This window comes from Vespa velutina, chromosome 3 (genome assembly GCF_912470025.1).
Source record: "Vespa velutina chromosome 3, iVesVel2.1, whole genome shotgun sequence".
Taxonomy (NCBI): domain Eukaryota; kingdom Metazoa; phylum Arthropoda; class Insecta; order Hymenoptera; family Vespidae; genus Vespa; species Vespa velutina.
In genome coordinates, this window is record NC_062190.1 from 2,097,501 (window position 1) to 2,117,221 (window position 19,721).

The following is a 19,721-nucleotide window of genomic DNA, read 5'->3' on the forward strand; positions in this document are numbered from 1 at the left end:
AATCTATTTAAAACAGATCGATGATCAGTCTACAGATAGATACTACCTAACGTTTAGATTATTCGTTCTACGTTTGCGATCGTATTTACTCTCTAACAACGTTTTTTTAATTGCATGCTATTAAACGGACATACTAATCCGAGTTTACTTTTACACGTCGGATTGTACAAAAGTATACATTTACATATGCATTATCTCTACGTATCACGGTAGTATTTTTCTCTTCCCCCGCCCCGCCTCCTCTCTCTCTCTCTCTCTCTCTCTCTCTCTCTCTCTCTCTCTCTCTCTCTCTCTTTCTCTCCCTCTCTCTCTTTCTCTTTATTTTACGATCGATTATTACTCAAGGTTAATTATTATCATATTAAAGGAAAGGAAAAGTGTTAAGAAAATGAATTAGAAGAAAAGTTAGCACCGTTTATACTAAACTTTCGAACTATCCGTCTTTAAAAACTAAGCTTTCGTTGAAGCAACAATTATCGATTTTTAAGCGCTTATTAATCTAACGAAGAAATCTACTTTAAAATTAATGATGGCCGTTGCCGTCGCAATATCGTTTGGCTGCTGGCATTCGAAAATTAATTAAAATTGCACGGGATAAAGGAGGAGGAACAAAATTAACAAATGTGACTCAAACGTGAAGCTTTCCGGTATATAATTTATTATATCTCATAGACGTATGTAAGTATTTTTCCATAGACGAAGTAACACGTAACATTAAATCCGATTTTATGGATGTACACGTATAAATGAAAATTATTTTTAAACTATTCTTCCATATTATCTAAACATTCCTGCTCGTATCTCTCTCTCTCTCTCTCTCTCTCTCTCTCTATCAAGCGTGCGGGCGGGTTGTAGTAAAGCCTATAAAAAAAAAAAGGAAAAAAAAAAGAAAAAAGGAAAAAAAAAATAAATAAAAAAAAATCAATTCCATATTTCAGTTTACCTTGCAAAATTGGACCGGAGCGTTATCTCATCAAATTCATATCTATCTAGAATCAAGAAGAAACGGACCGCATCGTTTTCGATTGATCACTATCGGAGTGTAACGTAAAGCACGCTCCCTACATCCTTGTAAACAAGCAAATTTAATTAAAGAAAGGACTGAAGAAGAATGAAAAATTCATTATAAAACATTTATCTATACAAAATTGATATTACAAGATTAAAATCATAAGATTGAAATATAAAAATCAATGATTCAAATATTTCACGTATGAACGATTAAATAATAGATAGAGATCCACAACAATGTGATTTTATACAAACGTTGAAACTTTGAAATCGTATCAATTAGATCACACAAACATATACATATACACACAGACACACACACACACACACACACACACAGGTATATATTTCAAATCGTAACCTAATACGAACTAATTTTTCGCCGAATTCTAAATTGCCCAATTGTTTTTCACGTATACGGAGCAAATTCCGCATTGCGGTTTTTTTGCTCGGATACGTAAGCCGCGCACGTTTAATTGCGCGATGATCGACATGACGAGTAATTAAGGTACGATATAAACTACTCGTTGGTACAATGAACGCCGACCTCTGGCCCGATACAAAAAGACGGAGGAGACGAGTACCGATCTACGCTAAATAACTCCCAACGAAACTCACTGGTACGGCTTTGATTCGACCTCCTTTTCGATTTTTCCTTCTTTTTTCTTTCTTTTTCTCTTTTCTTTTCTTTCCCTTTCTTTCTTTTTTCTTTTTTACTTTTTCCGGAAAAAAACGAAAAAAAAGAAAAAAAAAGGAAAATAAAATAAAAATGAAAGGATCCGAGTTACCATTTTATTATTTCATTATTCCGTCGGTATCGGGGTGGAAATGTACATAAAAACGACAAGAGAAAATAGAAATAAGGGGATGAGAAAAGAAAGGACGGAAGAAGAAGGGGAGAAAGACGGGGAAAAGTAAGTAGAATTCAAAGTGTTATGGATTAATTACTTAATTAAATCTGTCTCTCGCGAGTTAATCATATGAATTACGCGTTTATTTGCATTTGAATTTGGAACGTATGAGGGAATAAATAAAAGGAAAAAAAAAAAAAAGAAAAAAAAAGAAAAAAAAGAAAAAAAGAAAAAAGAAAAAAGAGGATAAAAAAAGAAAAAAGAAAAAAGAGGATAAAAAAAGAAAAAAGAAAAAAGAGGATAAAAAAAGAAAGAAGAAAGGGGATTTGCGTGCTGGCAGTTTTCACTTCTTCTTCGACAAACACTCGCACAAGAAGAGATTAGCACATGGACAAACATTACACTATAATACATTGTATGGACACTTACAAATGTATATGCTCTGACTCAGGTGAAAACGTTTTTCAAAGCTTATGTTTTTCTGAATCTCTCTCTCTCTCTTCCTCTCTCTCCCTCTCTCTCTCTCTCTCTCTCTCTTTCTCTCTCTCTGTCTCTCTCGTCATGTATACTAATGCAAGATGGAGCAGAAAAAAAAAAGAAAAGTAAACTATCGATAAGAGAGCGAAAGCATTTTCCGTGATATAAAACGAAATTCATTTATAGCGAATCGTCGGTCGTCGAACTAAATGAGGTTTGACGTGAGGAAAAGCACAACTATCGTCCCTCTTTCTCTCTCTCTCTCTCTCTCTCTCTCTCTCTCTCGCTCTCTCTCTTTCTCAGTCTCTGACTTTCTTTTTCCGCTGAATAAATTCTCGCGACTTATTCAAGGGACAACATAGCAGTTTTACGCGAGGGTTCTCTCTCTCTCTCTCTCTCTCTCTCTCTCTCTCTCTCTCTTTCTTTCTTTTTCTTTCGCTCTTTAGCCCTGCGCGTCGCTTTAAAAAGAAGTAGGTTACAGAACCTAGATAGAGTACAATACATATATAAAGAAAAAGAAAAAGAAAAAAAAAAAAAAAAGAAGAAAAAGAAAAAAATTATGTGCACGGAGTAAGGAAGGCAAAGGAAGAAACACTGAAGTACAGTTCATATTCATATGTGGCATTAAAAAAGTGAGAAAATCGATATCAGTCGTTGCAAAGTGCCTACTCTATCCAACCATCCAACTAACCATCCATTCATCCAACCATCCATCCATGCATCCATCCATACTTCCATACATATACTTTTTCTCGTCCTATCCATCGTTGACTTTTTTACATCTTTCTAAAACGTTCATTATTTCTATACTTTTCAATGATAACGTTATTATTTATCATTGTTTATTATTATTGTTATATACAATGTTTGTTTATATTTATTGTATATTTTTTCTTTATATAAAACGTTTCAATCGATGGTCTCTTTCTTTTCATTGTTTTCGTATATTCTCTCTCTTTCTCTGTCTCTCTCTCTCTCTCTCTCTCTCTCTCTTTCTCTCTCTCTTTCTCTCCTTGAACTTTAAAAACATGTGATCGTTGATAGTAACTCATCATCTCCGCCAACTCTCATTCCGATCCTTATCTAGTTGTCAAAGAAGTTGAGAGTTGTTCTATCGGGGCTGTTGGATGGCGTGCAAAGTTATTCAAATTATTTAAATTAGATCATGCCGTGCCCTTACAAATGAAGAAAACATATACGGGCACGTGTTACGTGCATACATATTTTTCACGTGTGTTAAGTTACGTGTTGATACATATCAACGCGCACGCTCGCGAGCGTACGCGCGTGTCTGTGTACATGTGTATGTGTATCAACAAAGTAGGCTATAGGAATTCTCCCAACCGGAAGCAGAGTTCCGCGGGCAAACGCTTCGCGTGAGAAACAGTTTGATCGGCGGATAATCAAAGGATTTCCTCGAAATTTTACATTAAAAAGGAAGGGTGAGGGAGAAAGGGTGACCCGGACCCTATACGTTGCTTCGAGAAATTCGTAAAATTATTCTCCTCCTGTATATATTATATATAACTCCTGTATATAACGTGCATCTTTCTAAGAATTGAACTTTGTATTACGAGAATTACATAGTTCTTAGGATCGAGTATGTAATTTCATTGAGATAGAAAAAATAGAAAAAAAAGAGAAAGAGATAGATAGATAGATAGATAGATAGAGAGATAGAGAGAGAAAGATAGAGAGAGAGAGAGAGAGAGAGAGAGAGAGAGAGAAATAAAGAGAAAAAAAAAGAGAGAAAGAATACGTGTTTCGATATTCATCATTTTTTTTTTTCTTTTTTCTTCTTCTTCTTATTCTACTTCAATCTTTCGATAGTAAACCACTGTTGGTTTGAAAACAACAGCATAACTCTATGCCAGACGCTACTGAGAAACAATAATACAAGTAATGAAGATGAGAGCCTAGATGGATAACGTCGATTTGGTCCGAAAAGGAACGGCACGTGTTGCGGCTAAAATATCCATACCGAACACGAACCAATATGCGCCCCTCGATATGAATAAAACAGTAAATTCTTTTTGCTCATGACCCATATACAATATACCTGTGTACATTATACATACATGCATATATACATACATATGTATGTATACACATATATGTACGTATATACATACATATATATATATATATATATATATATTTATATACATATATATGTATGTATGTATGTATATCTACATAAAACTAACCGCGGAAGGTTATGAGCGCTAGTAATGTTAAATTTATTTGCGACCCAGCCAACGAATGAACGTTTCCATAATGTCGGCTTTTGCCTTCGGGTTAAATGTCCGCCTCCCCCTCTCTACTCCTTGCCGAACCATCATTTCATTTTATATTTATTTAAAATAAAACCAATCATCATTCGAATAATATATTTCAATAACTTCGAAAAAAACGTCCTTTAATACATACACACAACATTTAATGTAAATTTTTTAATTCAATTGACCTGTTACTTGTTAGACTTATTTATTTTCCTTTTGTTTTTTTTTTTTTGTTTATTTCTCTATTATTATTATTATTATTTTATTTCATTTCGTTTTAACAAATTTTGATAAATTTAATCTATACAGATACGTAGTTAGATCGAAAAGATTAAATTGATGATTCCTTTAAAATGCGCGGCTTTAATCGGGTCACACATGCATTCAATAATAGCAGATTCCTGTATGTACGCTCGATAAGTGGTACAAGTTGGATATTGATCAGACCAAGTGGTAGTTACCTGTATATAGACCGCCATCTATCCGTAGAAATTTCAGTCACGTAGCCGGAAAAAGCACTTCGCGACAATGAGGTTTTACGACATAACACGCGGACACCCACGTGTATACATGATATAATCGATTCGAAAAGTATACTTCAACTTTTCGCTTTGTACATATGTTCCTTTAAACTCTAAGGTACTTTAACTTTATTGCAAAATATATCCTTTCGGTAAAGAACAAGAATTCTGTATTTCCCTGTACTCACTTGGTTGGTTATTCATATAATCTATCAACTATTGTCTCTAAAGAACGCGATAAAACAGGACAAAGTTAAATTGGAAAGTTAAATTGACTCTGATAAGAAGCAAGAGAAAGACAATTCTAGATATTTCGCATGACGTTTTTAAAATATCAAAGGACGGATGATACGTAATTTAAGAATATAACTAATACGAAAATACGCATATATAAATATTTACGCGCCAAACGAAGACAAGCTCGTTGTCTTGTAAAAACAATTTAATCTCTCTAAAGAGATTTAAATTACTACTCAAAGATCAAGTAAATTCAACGATAATGAACGAATACATTTTCAAATATTACCATCGATTTTATTACTGTCGAATGTATATACATATACATGTATGTGTGTGTGTGTTCATGCGCGTGTATATGTATAACAAGTGACAGTAATAAATTGATGATCGATGAGACGATGTTGAAAGATAGAAAAAAAAAAAAAACTTTATTATAAAATGGAATTTTAAGAGAGATGAGTTCGATGGAAATTACAATGTATGATTCTAACATGATACTATCGAAAATCGTGATCGCCACGTATCGCGGATAAATGATTCCTCACGTTAATCGATAATTGAAGAAGATGATGAAGTAACGTTGCATTAAACACGAACGAAGGCAGTTTCCCGAGGCAGCAGCAGCAGACCTTCGTCGTAGTCGTCGCAATAATTCATAAGATACGACGAAATTCTTTTTCCGTAGATTGTAGTCGAGGCTTAGATTGTATTTATAGAAATCTCAATTTCCAACGATTATATCGACCAAATACATTGGCCGCATTTATTGTTACGCAAAAAAACCAACGAAGGCGAAGACGTCGCAAAAACAAAGTTAATAAGAAAAAATAATTCTGTTATTCGAGTAATCGAATAATATTTTTTTTTTTTAACTCGTAACATGACATATCACTTTAGATAATGTCATTCATAATTATATCGGATGATAATGTTCAAACTTAATATGAGTATCTCGGTTATTGTTTATGATAACAACAAATTCCTGTAAATAGTATCTGTTGTATCGATTAAACTTTGAAATACAATAGATACTTTAATATGCAATAATCGCAATAGAACAAATATAGAACGTTTTGAATTTGCCTTGAAAAAATACTTTATCAATTTTCTATAAGGAAAGAAATATCAAATTCCTTCGTAAATAATAACATCTATGATATTTCTTGTATTTCGAAAAATATGATCTTCGGATTTAATTCTTTAAATCCTCCCTTCCCATTGTATCAGACACTTTTGAGGCGAGCATATTTTTTTCTCTCAAAAAAAAAAAAAAAAAAAAAAAAAAGAAAAAGAATCTTCGTCTATCATCAAAAGAAATCAAGATATTTATGTTTTCTGTTTTAAATGATTCACCCAATATATATGTCATGTCCCAGAACAATCATGTTACACTTTCTTCATAATTTTTTGCTTTTTCCTTTAGCATCAGGCGTTCTCGTAAAATGTGTATTAATAATAATGGCGACTTATATGGCCAGCATTGTGATAAATTTTCCATGAAAGACGGGTATATAGGAGAATTATTAAAGATATTAGGTATAGTACTTACACAGAGAAGTGATACAGGAAGCACTTCCAGCCGGTGGGACGTTCCAAAAAGTTGTAAACTTGACCCTGGAAGGTTGCTTTTCCAGCACGGCGATGTTCCTTTACATGATAACGACCCTCCCACGTGTTACGATCACCTCCGATTCCAGTGCCACCCAACAGTAGCCTAGGATCGACACCTGAAAAATCGTGAAATTCAAAGAAATAAATTATCTTTAATAAAAATTTTTAACATGAATTGAAATTAGAAGGCGGCCATTTTTCTTTGTCATCTTACTTAACTTAAAATTCTTAAGAGATTTAAATGAGATTAAGGGAACAATCAGAATAATATTTATTACACACACACACACACACACACACATCCTCTTGTTATCTGCGCGTTTCTCTGTTACTGCCTACCAGCAACTCCAACATATTTTTACATAGAAACATCTAAGAAAAAGAAGTCTTATTTTGAGTGGAAAAAATTACACGTACTTGTAAATGTACGTATTTGATTTTATTTATTATATAAATATGCATTTTCCTCTTGTAAATAAAATATACATTTTAAATTCATCAAATTCAGCACGAAAAAATTCCATCACTTTAGTGTTTTCCTCGAAAAGCAATAACTGGAAGCATATTGATCAGCCGTTCAACACCACCCACCAAAATCAATCGACTTTGTGTATTCAACTACATTTGGCTTTTCGATTACTTTTTCTTGTACCTCTTCGTATAAATCTTTAATTGATCATCATTTCTGCATTATGTCAATTGCTCAATAATTAAACTATTTTCTTATGCTTCCAAACTGATAACATTATATTTCTCTTTTTTTATGCGACAGACCTTTTTTTATGAAATTTTGGTTTCTTCAGAGTTCTTGGAACACCTTTTCTGTTTGTTCTTATAGTCAAGTGGCACTTCATTTTTCTTAATGCTAAAACAACCAAGGAAGGTAAAAATGACTTGTTTGGCATTTCTTATTTATAATTATTACTCATTTTCAGTACATTTTGTTTTCTAACGTTTTATATGATTTTTTCTAAAATATGTAAATAATTAATTCTGTAAAGCAGTTTTCTTTTTTCTTGCCCTTTTATTGTAAAATTTTATGTAGTATATATATATCAAGATGAGTCATTTGGATACCCACGGAACGTAGATAAACGTGTGATTTTTTTTTCTTTTTTTATTTTCTTTTCCTTTTTTTTTTCTTTTGCACAACATTTTCAAAAAAAGTATCAACATCAACGGCATATGCAAAACGACATATCATGAAAGATAGTGTGAGAACAGCATTTTCTTTGATACTTTGCACTTTGCAGTTATGAGACATATAAAAACTTGCACCAAAGCAGAAACCCGTCATATTTTGTATAACGATTCTATTGTTATCAGAGTTGAAAGAATTTATAACAATTTTATATGCCCGTGGGGCATACAAAGCAAAGAACCTAAGACTTTCATATTTATGGTCCAAAAGATAGGGATCTGAATTTTTCTCCAAAACAATGAGCAGGAATAAATTCGCCGAAATTCTGAAGAAAACTGGAAGAAGCTAACGATTGCAAACAGAAAAATTTACATTACTTTCAGAAGTATGGAATAAATTTGTTGAAAATAGCCAAATGTGTTATAAACCAGGAACCGCCATTACAATTGATGAATAATTATTTTCAATCAAAGCCAGATATCGATTTACGCAGTATATGCCAAACAAGCCAAATAAGTTTGGTATAAAATTCTAATTGACATCAAATGTAAAAAGTAAATATGTTGTAAATGCATTTCCTTACTTAGGAAAAGATGAAATAAGATTATCAGTATCTTTGGGTCCTAATTTGTCGTCCTAAAACTTATGGAATCACATATTGGTTGCAGAAAAACAGTGACAATAGGTAATTTCTTTACAAGTTTGTCATTAGCAACAAAAACTGACAACTAAAAGAACTTCTTTAGTTGGCACCATTAAACAAAATAAGAAAGAATTATCTAAATTTGCAAAATCAAAGAAGTATAATATGCCTCGCTTTTCGACAATTCTTTATATAACATAAAATTTCTCTCTTACTATATACAAGAGTAAATCAAATAAAAAAGTATTGTCATTGAATTCGGAACATAAGTCTTTTAAAATTAAAAAAGATGGTAAATGTTTGCCTGAATTTGTGACATTTTATAACAACATCAAATTTGTTGTCATATACGTAGATATGACAAATCAAATGATCAGAAAATATCAAATTGCTGGTATAAATGCTTGGATATTATACAAAAAAATAATAGGAGAAAATATTTTAAGAAAAGACATTTCAATTAACCAAAGAACTTACAGATGGTTACAAAGATCTAACAGGACGATCCTCGATTAAAAATAGAAGAAATATCTTCATATACACCATCACAAAACAAGATTTCGATGAAATCTAAATAGTGTCAAATAGCATATTATACTAATAATAAAATGAAGAATATTTATGGTAGATGTAATAAACGAGTCTATGGTATATGCTCTGCTAAAATAATTGTAACTTGTAAAAAATATCTTTGAATTTTATGTTTAATTATTTCAAAAATTATTAATGTTATAATCTTTCTATTATTATTCAATTTATATTTAATTTTCGTTCATAAAATTTAAAAAACAAGTTATTTTGACCCTTCCGGTGGAAGTAGATATACGTCAATCGTCAATTGTTCTAGCGTTAATTCTTCAGTTAAGAATACACTAGTATAATACATATCCTTTACGGTAGGTACATAATCTAATAATTGTTGATAAGACGCAGAACAATTCTGATGCTGACCATTAAATTTGGTCTTGAAAAATTTTCGGAAGTGATACTTCCATAAAATGTATATTCGAATACCCTACTTGGTAGATATGTAATAAAACTTATTTTTCTTTTAAATTTTACTATAGATTCATCAACGCACATATTTTCTCCAGGTTAAAATGTTCGGAAAATTTTCAATTTACATATTTTAAAAAATTATTTGCTCGTTGAATACAAGTTCTAATATCATTTCTTGCAGGATCAGGTCTTTTCAAATATAATATCCAAAATATCTGGTTGAATCTTTCCTTTGTAAATATTTTACTAAAAAAAGAGATCCTACTCTTATCCCTAACTGACCAGTATGCTTGTATATCTGCCAGTGGTATTATATTCATATAGTATAATTTCGCTATCATTACTTGAAGTATCAGAAACATAATCAACATTTTTTTTTGAATATTAATATACTGAAATAATTTTTTGATACTTCAATATAAATATATCTTCACTATCACTCATCTCTAAATTCTCATCATAACATTTATTCTTCTTCACGTTTTTAACCATATAAAAGATTATAAAATAATTTCACCTCAATATTATAAACGTAGCACATTTTAACCCATTTGCATCATGCGTCTACTTAATGTGCCGTATTCAAAAATCAGCAATGTTCAATTGATGATCGGCCCATATCACCGCGCGTAATCGGTCGTAAGTACATGACAACAGAATTATACTTTTTAAAACAGTTGATACATGGCAAACAACGAATTTTATATTTTTTTTATTAAAATAGAAAAATTTTATAAATAAAATAAAAAATTTATTTTTCGTGGAATTCCTTAAAGTGATCAATACATAATGGTACATCGCAAACAACGAATTTTATATTTTTTTTCTTAAAATAGAAAAAATTAAAATTATTTTATAGATAAAATAAAAAATTTATTTTTCGTGGAATTCCTTAAAGTGATATCAATAGATAATGGTACATCGCAAACATAACATTTATAAATCGTTTCTCTTCGCAAAGACTTAGATAAGCATACAATGCATCGCTTTGATGTTCTTTTTCCTTTTGCTAGAGTTGCAGGTATCCATATAGGAAAATGCCTGCCAGTATATCGCGTTATCGAATCATTGATGGATGATATTTAAATATAGATTGAAAACACTTACTCATAATGACAGTTTAAGAGATTTACACAACAAAAATAAAACTTGTTCAGAATATAATGAACTGAAAAGATCAGACGTGATCTGTGGCATCTGAAGAATATTCGGTAATTGGTAATGAAAAGCAATCACGGGCTCGCGGATATATCCGCGCTCGATGATAAAAGACAGTCGCAGCTCGCAGATATATCCGCGCTTGGATGCAAATGGGTTAATTGCAAATAACAATTGCAAACAGCAATGATGACAAAGATGACATGATCATGAATGTAATCATGTTCACTATATTTTGTTCAAAGGATCATGTGTCCCCATCATGTGTCTATCATATCAGTGTATAAGCTTGTTGATATTCTCCTCCTATGCATACATAACAATTAGTTTCGTAGAATAAGTAGTATTAGTATTAGAGAGATTAAAAGTGTGTAATCACACTTTTAATCTCTTATAAATATATCTTTCTTTGATGGTAGCATGCGTCTCACAATGATTCGTGCTAGATATGACGTCGGTACGCATTTATTTTACGATAAATGTATAGAAAGTAATAAATATAATTGAAACATATATCAAAACACGAGTTCATTTCCACACTATCTATGAAGTGGAACTCCCAGCACTTTTTTTCTTACTTTGGTTGTCCCTGTAGGATTAATACATTCTATTCGATTATTACTACTAATAATAATATGCTACTATTACTATTACTGATAATAATAATAATAATAATAATAATAATAATAATAATAATAATAAGAATAGAATAGAATATAGTAATAAAAAAAGTGTACGTAAATATTATTTATATACGTCTAGATATTATTTAATACATTTATTATTATAATAGTAAAGACAATTAGTTTCGACTGATCATGAGTAAGAAACAGTATCGAAACAAATGCATTATGATCATAAGGTAATAAGCAAAAAGAAACTATAGTGGACGAAACAAAAGAGATGTTTCATACTTTTATCATATGTCCTTTGTATTAGATAGGCGATCATGTATTGAAATTATCAAGGACATGATTTTTTGAGAATTCACGTATCAAACCACCACGTAAAATGATACATTTTTTCTTCTTTTGTTATCATAAATTATCGTCATCACATGTGCCATGATGTATACGATATAAGTATATTCTTCTGTTTCTTCTTATTATTACTGTTTTTGTTATTATATTATTACATTAAATATTATTGTTATAGTAATAGTAGTAGTAATAGTAATAATATGAAGTGAATTCTTACAGAGGAAAACATAACAAAATTGCGCTGGGAGAAAAATTTCGTAGATAATGTGGAAACGAACTCATGTTTTGAAATTTATCAAAAATAATATATGATATATATGTTCACTAACTATTAATGTTAAGAAATAATCGATAAATGTATATATTTTATATGCATTTGTCATCGAACAAAATTATACTGCTGTTGTCCTATGTAACACAGATCACCGCGAAATTCATCAGTGGAGAAAAATAAATATAAAAGATTGGATTTAGTAACATCTAACTAAATTATCAAATAAGGAAAAAAAGAATAAATTAGTTCATTATTTTCTTTTACATCAATACAATAAAAAAAAAAAACCATCGGAAAATCATGTTTTAGTCTCGAACCTAGAATTCCTGAGTTACTGATCTGGAGACCTCGCAATGTACTATACATTATTTATAAAATTTTTCTTTTTTTAGTCTACAAAACTAAAAGAAATTACAAATTTTTCTAAAATTTAATGATATTTTAAAAACTCAGATCCCTTGACGTAAATAATTGAACATATATTTTTTTTGTTTTTAGCATAGAATTATTTGGCCAAAACTCATTAAAATAATCGAGTGAGTTACCGTAGCTTCTCCGTATGAGTATCGTAAAACCCATTTTTTTGCATTTGGAAATTTTCAAAACATCTGAGCACCAGCTATTTACGCACACAATCAAATAGGCAATCACTACTTCATGGTACTTTACAATAAAACATACACTATTCAAGCGTGTATATGAACATCAGTACGAGCTTCATCTCTTTTGCCGCAAATTTGGAAGGGCGCCACAGTACTAATCTTTTTTTTTTGCAAAAAATGTCAAATACAGCATTTACGCCATCAAGAAGAATAAAAGTAATTCTCAACCAATTTTAAAGACATACGTTTAATCTACGGCGCCCTTTCGTCAAATTTTTGAAAAAGCTTTATTTTCTTTCAAAAAAATAGTATTAAAAAATGATATTTTTCAAGAATAATTTATGCACAAACTAAAAGCTTTTTCAAAACTCCACCAAAAGGGCGCTGGAGATTAAACCTTCGTCTTTAAAATAAAATCTTGTTCATTAAAATTGATCAATAATTAGGCTTTTTCTCATTGATGGCGTAAACCATTAAAAAATCAGGGTAATGAACAGCTTTAAAAACAGCCTTAAAAACGCAATTATATATATATATATATATAATTGCGTTTTTATATATATATTTCTTTATATATATTTTACATGTATATATTTATTATATATATATATATATATATATATATATATATATATATATATGAATAATATAATTTTTGTTAAATGATAATTATTCAATTATATAACGAGATAAAATAATAAAATATAAGATTGAATAATTCTATAAATAATTATTTACACACACATATACATATACATATACATATACATACATACACACACATAACTTGTAAGAAAAATATTATTTATAAAATAAATAATACTTATAAATAAAATAATATTTTTATTTTACAAACGAAGAGCTTAGCCGGATTCATTCGTTCGTACATGCTATTATATTTTTGAACAGTATTCAAGTTGGGATTCTAATGTCTATGTTTACATCTAAAATATGTCATCACGTTAAATTACACCTACATTACGATACTCTTTCATTCATCGAAAACTATAAATAACTGTTCTGAACAGATAATGACAATTGCGTGCGTTAATGCATACATATGTACCTACCTACTAACGTACACATTTATCGATTTCCCGTGATTAATTCAATTTTTATTCTAGTTCCTTTCGTTCAACATATTCTGATACTTTTATTGAATTGCCACATAGATTTTCTTGCAATCAATATAAGAGACCAATAAACTGAACATGATAGGAGTAGATAAAGATAAAGAAAGAGAGAAAGAGAGAGAGAGAGAGAAAGAGAGATAAGTGCTACACCAAACGAAAAGCCAAAAAGAGATAAAAGATATGGGTGTTTGAAAATGAAGTTGTTTATTACTTTTTGTTTTCCCTCAAATAACCTTCAGCTTGGCCTTGAAATTCCATCTATTTAATACTATGAACCTTCTTCTTTCCTTTTCCTGTCTCCTCTTTTCTTTACTTTCTTCCTTTTTCTTCTTCTTCTTTTTTATTTTTTTAGTTATCTCGCATCTTCCTTATCAAGAACACATTACTTTTCCCATTCATTCGAACGACAAATTTATAAAGAACACCAATTTGCAATGCTAAGGATCTGTTAATGCCGGTGAGATTCAATTCGGAAGAAATTGCAATTGGTTTTTATAAGAAAAACTATCTTCTATTTTACCCTCAATTAAACTTTAAGGAACAATCTTTCGTGCGATTGTTAAACTTTAAATTATCAACATATTTTATCCTAACTATATTATGTTATTCTAATTGAACGCAGACTATATCTCAATGAATTTTTAACCGAATTACTTGACGATTTGTAATACAAGATTATCTTGTTCAGATGTACACAGTTCATGTCGATGTTAATATTGATTTTTAATAAAATGGAATTGACTATTTTTACGCTAACTTTTCGTAATTATTTTCTTTGAAGTTACATCATATAATACATTTAAAAAAAAAACCCCCCTTCCTTAATCAAAACTAAACTTATATTATTACAATCCATACAATTATATATTTAAAACAACATATAACGTTTTCATCAGAAGAATTCCATTTGATCGAAAATTTCTTTTTTTTTGAAAGCGTTTTGCTAGTGCAATAAAGTATGCCGAACAGAAATTAACGGCGAAGGCATTGTAGCTTACAAAAGAAATATATTTTGTTATCATTTGAAAGTGCCCTAACTCCATTTGTCAATTTTTTCCGTACTTACGTAGTACATGTACAACTTTATCTTATTTATCAGTAAAGCATTTCAGGTTGCTTATATTCCGAGCAAATACGATAATTCTTGACACATAAGTTTTCAGAGTTAGTTAAATAATTTAACCGTTTATTTTGAAAGTGGCCTAACTCCGTTTATACTTAAATCAATGAATGAAAATGAAAATTTGAAAGTCCTGAATTTATTACCACGTCGGGGTAGACTAAGAAAGTTCGAAAATATTGTATTGACACCACTGTATAAAAACATCAGACAAATTACAACAGCAAAATTCAAGGACATAATTAACCTATTAAGATATATACCACCGGAATATCATGATTTCTTCAAATCCCTTTCACACACACAAAATCTAGATGAGTAGTAAATTGTTTTGTAATAAATTTATGCTTGTAAATTTGTACATTATGTAGTTAAAAAATGTTTTGGATCGCATAAATTAGTTTTCGAAGTGTTTTAAAGATATGTAAAATAAATTGAGTATTGTTTTTTTCAATTTGAAGTATCTTAAATTATGTTGAATGGACTTGGGCACCTTCAAATTTTATAATGAATCTGATTGTTAATTTTGAAAGTGTTCTAACTCCATTCTTAATAAAAGAAACGCATATTATTCACTTAATAATTGCCACTATTTTAATAGAAACTATAAATTTAACACCCTTAGATACACTTAAGTAGTATGACTTATTAGTATCCTATACGTATATTTTTAAATTCATTGAAACGCAAACGCTTAAATATCTCGATTTGAAGATAAATGGAGTTAGGTCACTTGCAAAATAAACGGCTCATATATATATATATATATATATATATATATATATATATATATATTTTTCTTTTCTTTTATTTTTTAATATTTTAAAAAGATATATTTTAATTATATTAAAAGAATTTTTTTTATAAATATATCAATTTGTTGAAAAAGAGAAAAAAAACAAAGAAAATAGAGAAAAGAAAAAAAATGGACAAAAATATTCTATTCTTAAAGACAAAAGTGAAAGAATAAATCCACGTGATATAATCTGGTAATGGATGATACTTATATTTTCTCTCGATCCCGTCTTCTTTCGTATACTGGAATTTCTGTAGAAATTCGAACGTCGACCAGTACTATTGTTGTTTCCGTCATTTTCGTAAGAGATCACAAAGACTGTTTTGTTCATAACGTTAGATTGCATACTACGTAAGGAATATCCCAAAAGACTTTTACGATCCTCCACTTTGTATTTTCTATTTATTTCCTTGTCCTAAATGACATCACATAAAGTCACGTTATGTCACCGATCGTTCGTTTTCCTCTTCTTTCGTTATCATTCCCTATTCTATTTCCTTCTATAATATCGTTATCAAAGACAGTCATCGTATTCGTAAGAGAAATAAGAAAAAAACAAATGAAAATAATTGAAGGAAAAAGAAGAAAGCAAAAGAAGAAGAAGAAGAAAACAATTTTCATTCTGTATTACACATCACGAAGATCACTATGCACTAAGCAACTAAATGATAAAGTAGAAACAGTGCTTAACAACTCGGCTCACAACTTCGATGACCACAACGATCGCAATCCAATTATCCAGTTAAGTTAGTGTTGACCATGCACTGCTTACTTCAGACTCGTGAAAATAATCTCTTATGTAATTACCCTGACGTATGTACATAAGTCGATGATGACAATAATAAAAACGTTGCACGAACAAATAGAGAAAAAAGAGAGCTCAACAAATGGTTTCACTAAAAATCTTAATTATATTCCTAATTGTAATTGTAAAACTTTTATTTTCTTCTGGGGAATCATTTAACGGTAAGATAGATGGTATATATTTTTCTTTCTTTTCTCTCTCTCTCTCTCTCTCTCTCTCGATTAATCTCATTAATTGTATTGTTTGTTTTCTAAACACGGCACAACAACGTTAAAGGAAAACAAAACAATCGAATTAATTTTTATTTATACGACTTAGTATTAACACTTTTGTAGGATAACACTCGTTTTAGGTTTCCATATAAAAACTCGATCGTATTCCTTCTTTCTTTTTATTATTGTCATCAGTTACTCTTTTCTAATTCCGATCTAATTCGAAGCAATCGAACGACTCGAGAGGTTTCGATTAATTTGACGATACTCTTCTTCGAATAGAGTATGCCATTTATAAATATTGAATTATCCGATATTACGTTATCGAAGACGACAACCGAGTATCGTGCTTATTGCTAACGATTACTCAATACAATTTTCAAAATTCATTTTGACGATACATCGACTCACAGATTAATCTCAACAAGGCCACGGTCAATTATATTAAAACAAATTTTCTAGAATATTTCTTTATAACTATAATCAATATTGTGTAGATTACCAAAAATGACAACGAGTACCATGTTTATTGCTAATGATTATTCAATACATTTTTTAGAGTTCATTTTGACTATACCTAATTAATATAAATAAAAATCGCCATAACTAAAAATCACGATAACTAATCATTATAATGTAGCGTAATAAATCTGTTATAATATTATACATTAAAATAATAAAGATGATAATAATTCTTTGAACACTTTTATGAATTCTATTGTAAAATTGTACAAAAAAATTTTCCTCAAATTAGCATCTCGTTTTCACTTATCGTTTGCACGTTGAATACTGTGACGTGTATTACATTGTTATATATTAGAACAATCGAGATAGTAATAATGATATAAACACTTTATGAATTCTATTGTAAAATTGGATAGAAAAATTGCCTAAAATTAACTTTTCAATTTCACTTATTGTTAACGCATTGAATATTATTACGTATTAGAACAATAGTAAAATCGTATAATAGATTTGTTTAATATTAGTTCGTAATTTCCTTTTAGTACCATGAATGTTATAACATTCACCGATGATTCACTTAATTTTGAATATTTTATATAAAACTATATTTTTAAGATTTCTTTTGTGACAGAATTATATTTTTTAATAATTATAAAATCTAATGTAAAGATTATAATAATTCTTTTATGCATCAATAATTATGAAAGGTAGATGTAAGTATGTATATTAATTGGTGTAAAATCGATTCAAGAAACAAAGCATTCAAAATTAATTTCTATTTTCGTATAACAAATTTATAATAAATAATAAATAATGTGTGAAGAGTTTCGTAAATATTAAATATTTTAATGAATATAACGATTTAATAAAGGATTAAAGCTTTCAAGAGAAAAAGATTTTTTCCTTTCTTTTTACAATTAAATTGTTCATCGTGAATGAGGACAATTATTGGGTTGACAACAAAGTAATTTCGGTTTTTTAGTATGAAATAAAAGTCAACTTTTTCTATACAAAAAATAAACTTTAATTAGTCAAATATCTTCCATTCTGTTCGATGACTTTTTATCATCTTCCTGGTAACTTCACAATTCCGCGCTCATAGAACTTCTAGTTCTTATCAGCAAAAAACTCAACTAAGTGCGATTTGAGATCATCGTTATTACTGAAATTTTTATCATTTAAGAAGGTTTTGTAAACTTCGAGATAAATAATAATCCGATTGTGCAAGATCAGGACTATATAGAGGATGCAACATCACTTCCCAACCAAACTCCTATAATTTCGTACGTGTTACTGAAGATGTATGAGGCCTCGCATTGTCGTGATGGAACAAAATTTCTTTGGGATTTGCCAATTTTGCTCTTTTCTCTTTGATTGCATTTTCCAATTTCATAAGTCGTTGACAGTAAACATCTGAGTTGATCGTTTGGTTGTTTGAAAACATCTCAAAATACACAACATCTTTGTAATCCCACCAAATTGACAGTATGATCTTTTTCTAATGCAATTTAGCTTTTGATATGGTTTATGCTTGTTCATCACACTTGGACCATGATCTTTTTCAATTAATGTTATTGTAGACGATTCATTTTTCATCATCAGTGATAATTCTTATCAAAAAAGGGATTGCATTAAGTTTGAAATGCGTATCGCAGCATATTGATTCGTTGTAGTAAATGAATTTCTTTCAATTCATGCGTTACCCAAATATCGAACTTCTTAACGAGTCCAAAACATCTTATGTGATTTTCTTTTAGACATTTTATGTGATAATTATTGTGTGTGATACATTTAACCTTTTCGCAATCTCTCGCACAGTTATATGACAATTCGATTCAATTATGGCTTTCATTATGTCATCATCAAATCGAAATTACTTTCTTGTCAATCCAATATTTCTACACTACAGTAATATCGTCTTCGGAATTCTTTCTCGTCGGAACACCTTCGATAATCTACCTATAACAGAGGAACCATTTCCCGAAATGCTTCCGCCAACAAAATATGACGTCATTGAGCATCCCTACCATCTATGATCCTCGCATAAGCTGATGCTTCATCGTCAATATTTAAAGAACACACAGAAGCCCCTCGAAGAAAATTGCAATTAATGGAAGGCTTGGTGGTGATTCGTTCACGGTAAATATCTTAAGACATTAGTCTCGATCTTCTCCTTTTCCGAGGTTATCAGTCGATGCTTTAACTGTCGAATTCTACTCCCCATTTCATATAACTAAATTATTGTAGAAGAATATAATAATATGATATAAAATAAGAGTTCTAATTTCTTCCAACAAATAATATTACAATTTTATAACAATAATAATAATAATGATAATAATAATAATAATAATAATAATAATAATTTGAATTGTTTATTTGATCACCTCGTTTTCATCT

The 19,721-nt window shown here is 29.9% G+C and overlaps 2 protein-coding genes across 2 annotated transcripts in view; both read right to left on the reverse strand.

Annotated features, from left to right (window-relative positions):
• Positions 1 to 6,949, reverse strand: part of LOC124947663 (potassium voltage-gated channel subfamily KQT member 1) — an 80,277-nt gene extending 73,328 nt beyond the window's left edge. Inside the window, exon 1 of the mRNA XM_047490137.1 lies at positions 6,932 to 6,949. The gene's annotated coding sequence lies outside the window, so the exon portion shown is untranslated. The remainder of the gene's footprint in view (positions 1 to 6,931) is intronic.
• LOC124947664 (potassium voltage-gated channel subfamily KQT member 1-like) overlaps positions 6,928 to 19,721 on the reverse strand; it is a 30,596-nt gene continuing 17,802 nt past the window's right edge. The window contains exon 4 of the mRNA XM_047490146.1: positions 6,928 to 7,109. Coding sequence (XP_047346102.1) covers positions 6,928 to 7,109 — 182 coding nt within the window. The remainder of the gene's footprint in view (positions 7,110 to 19,721) is intronic.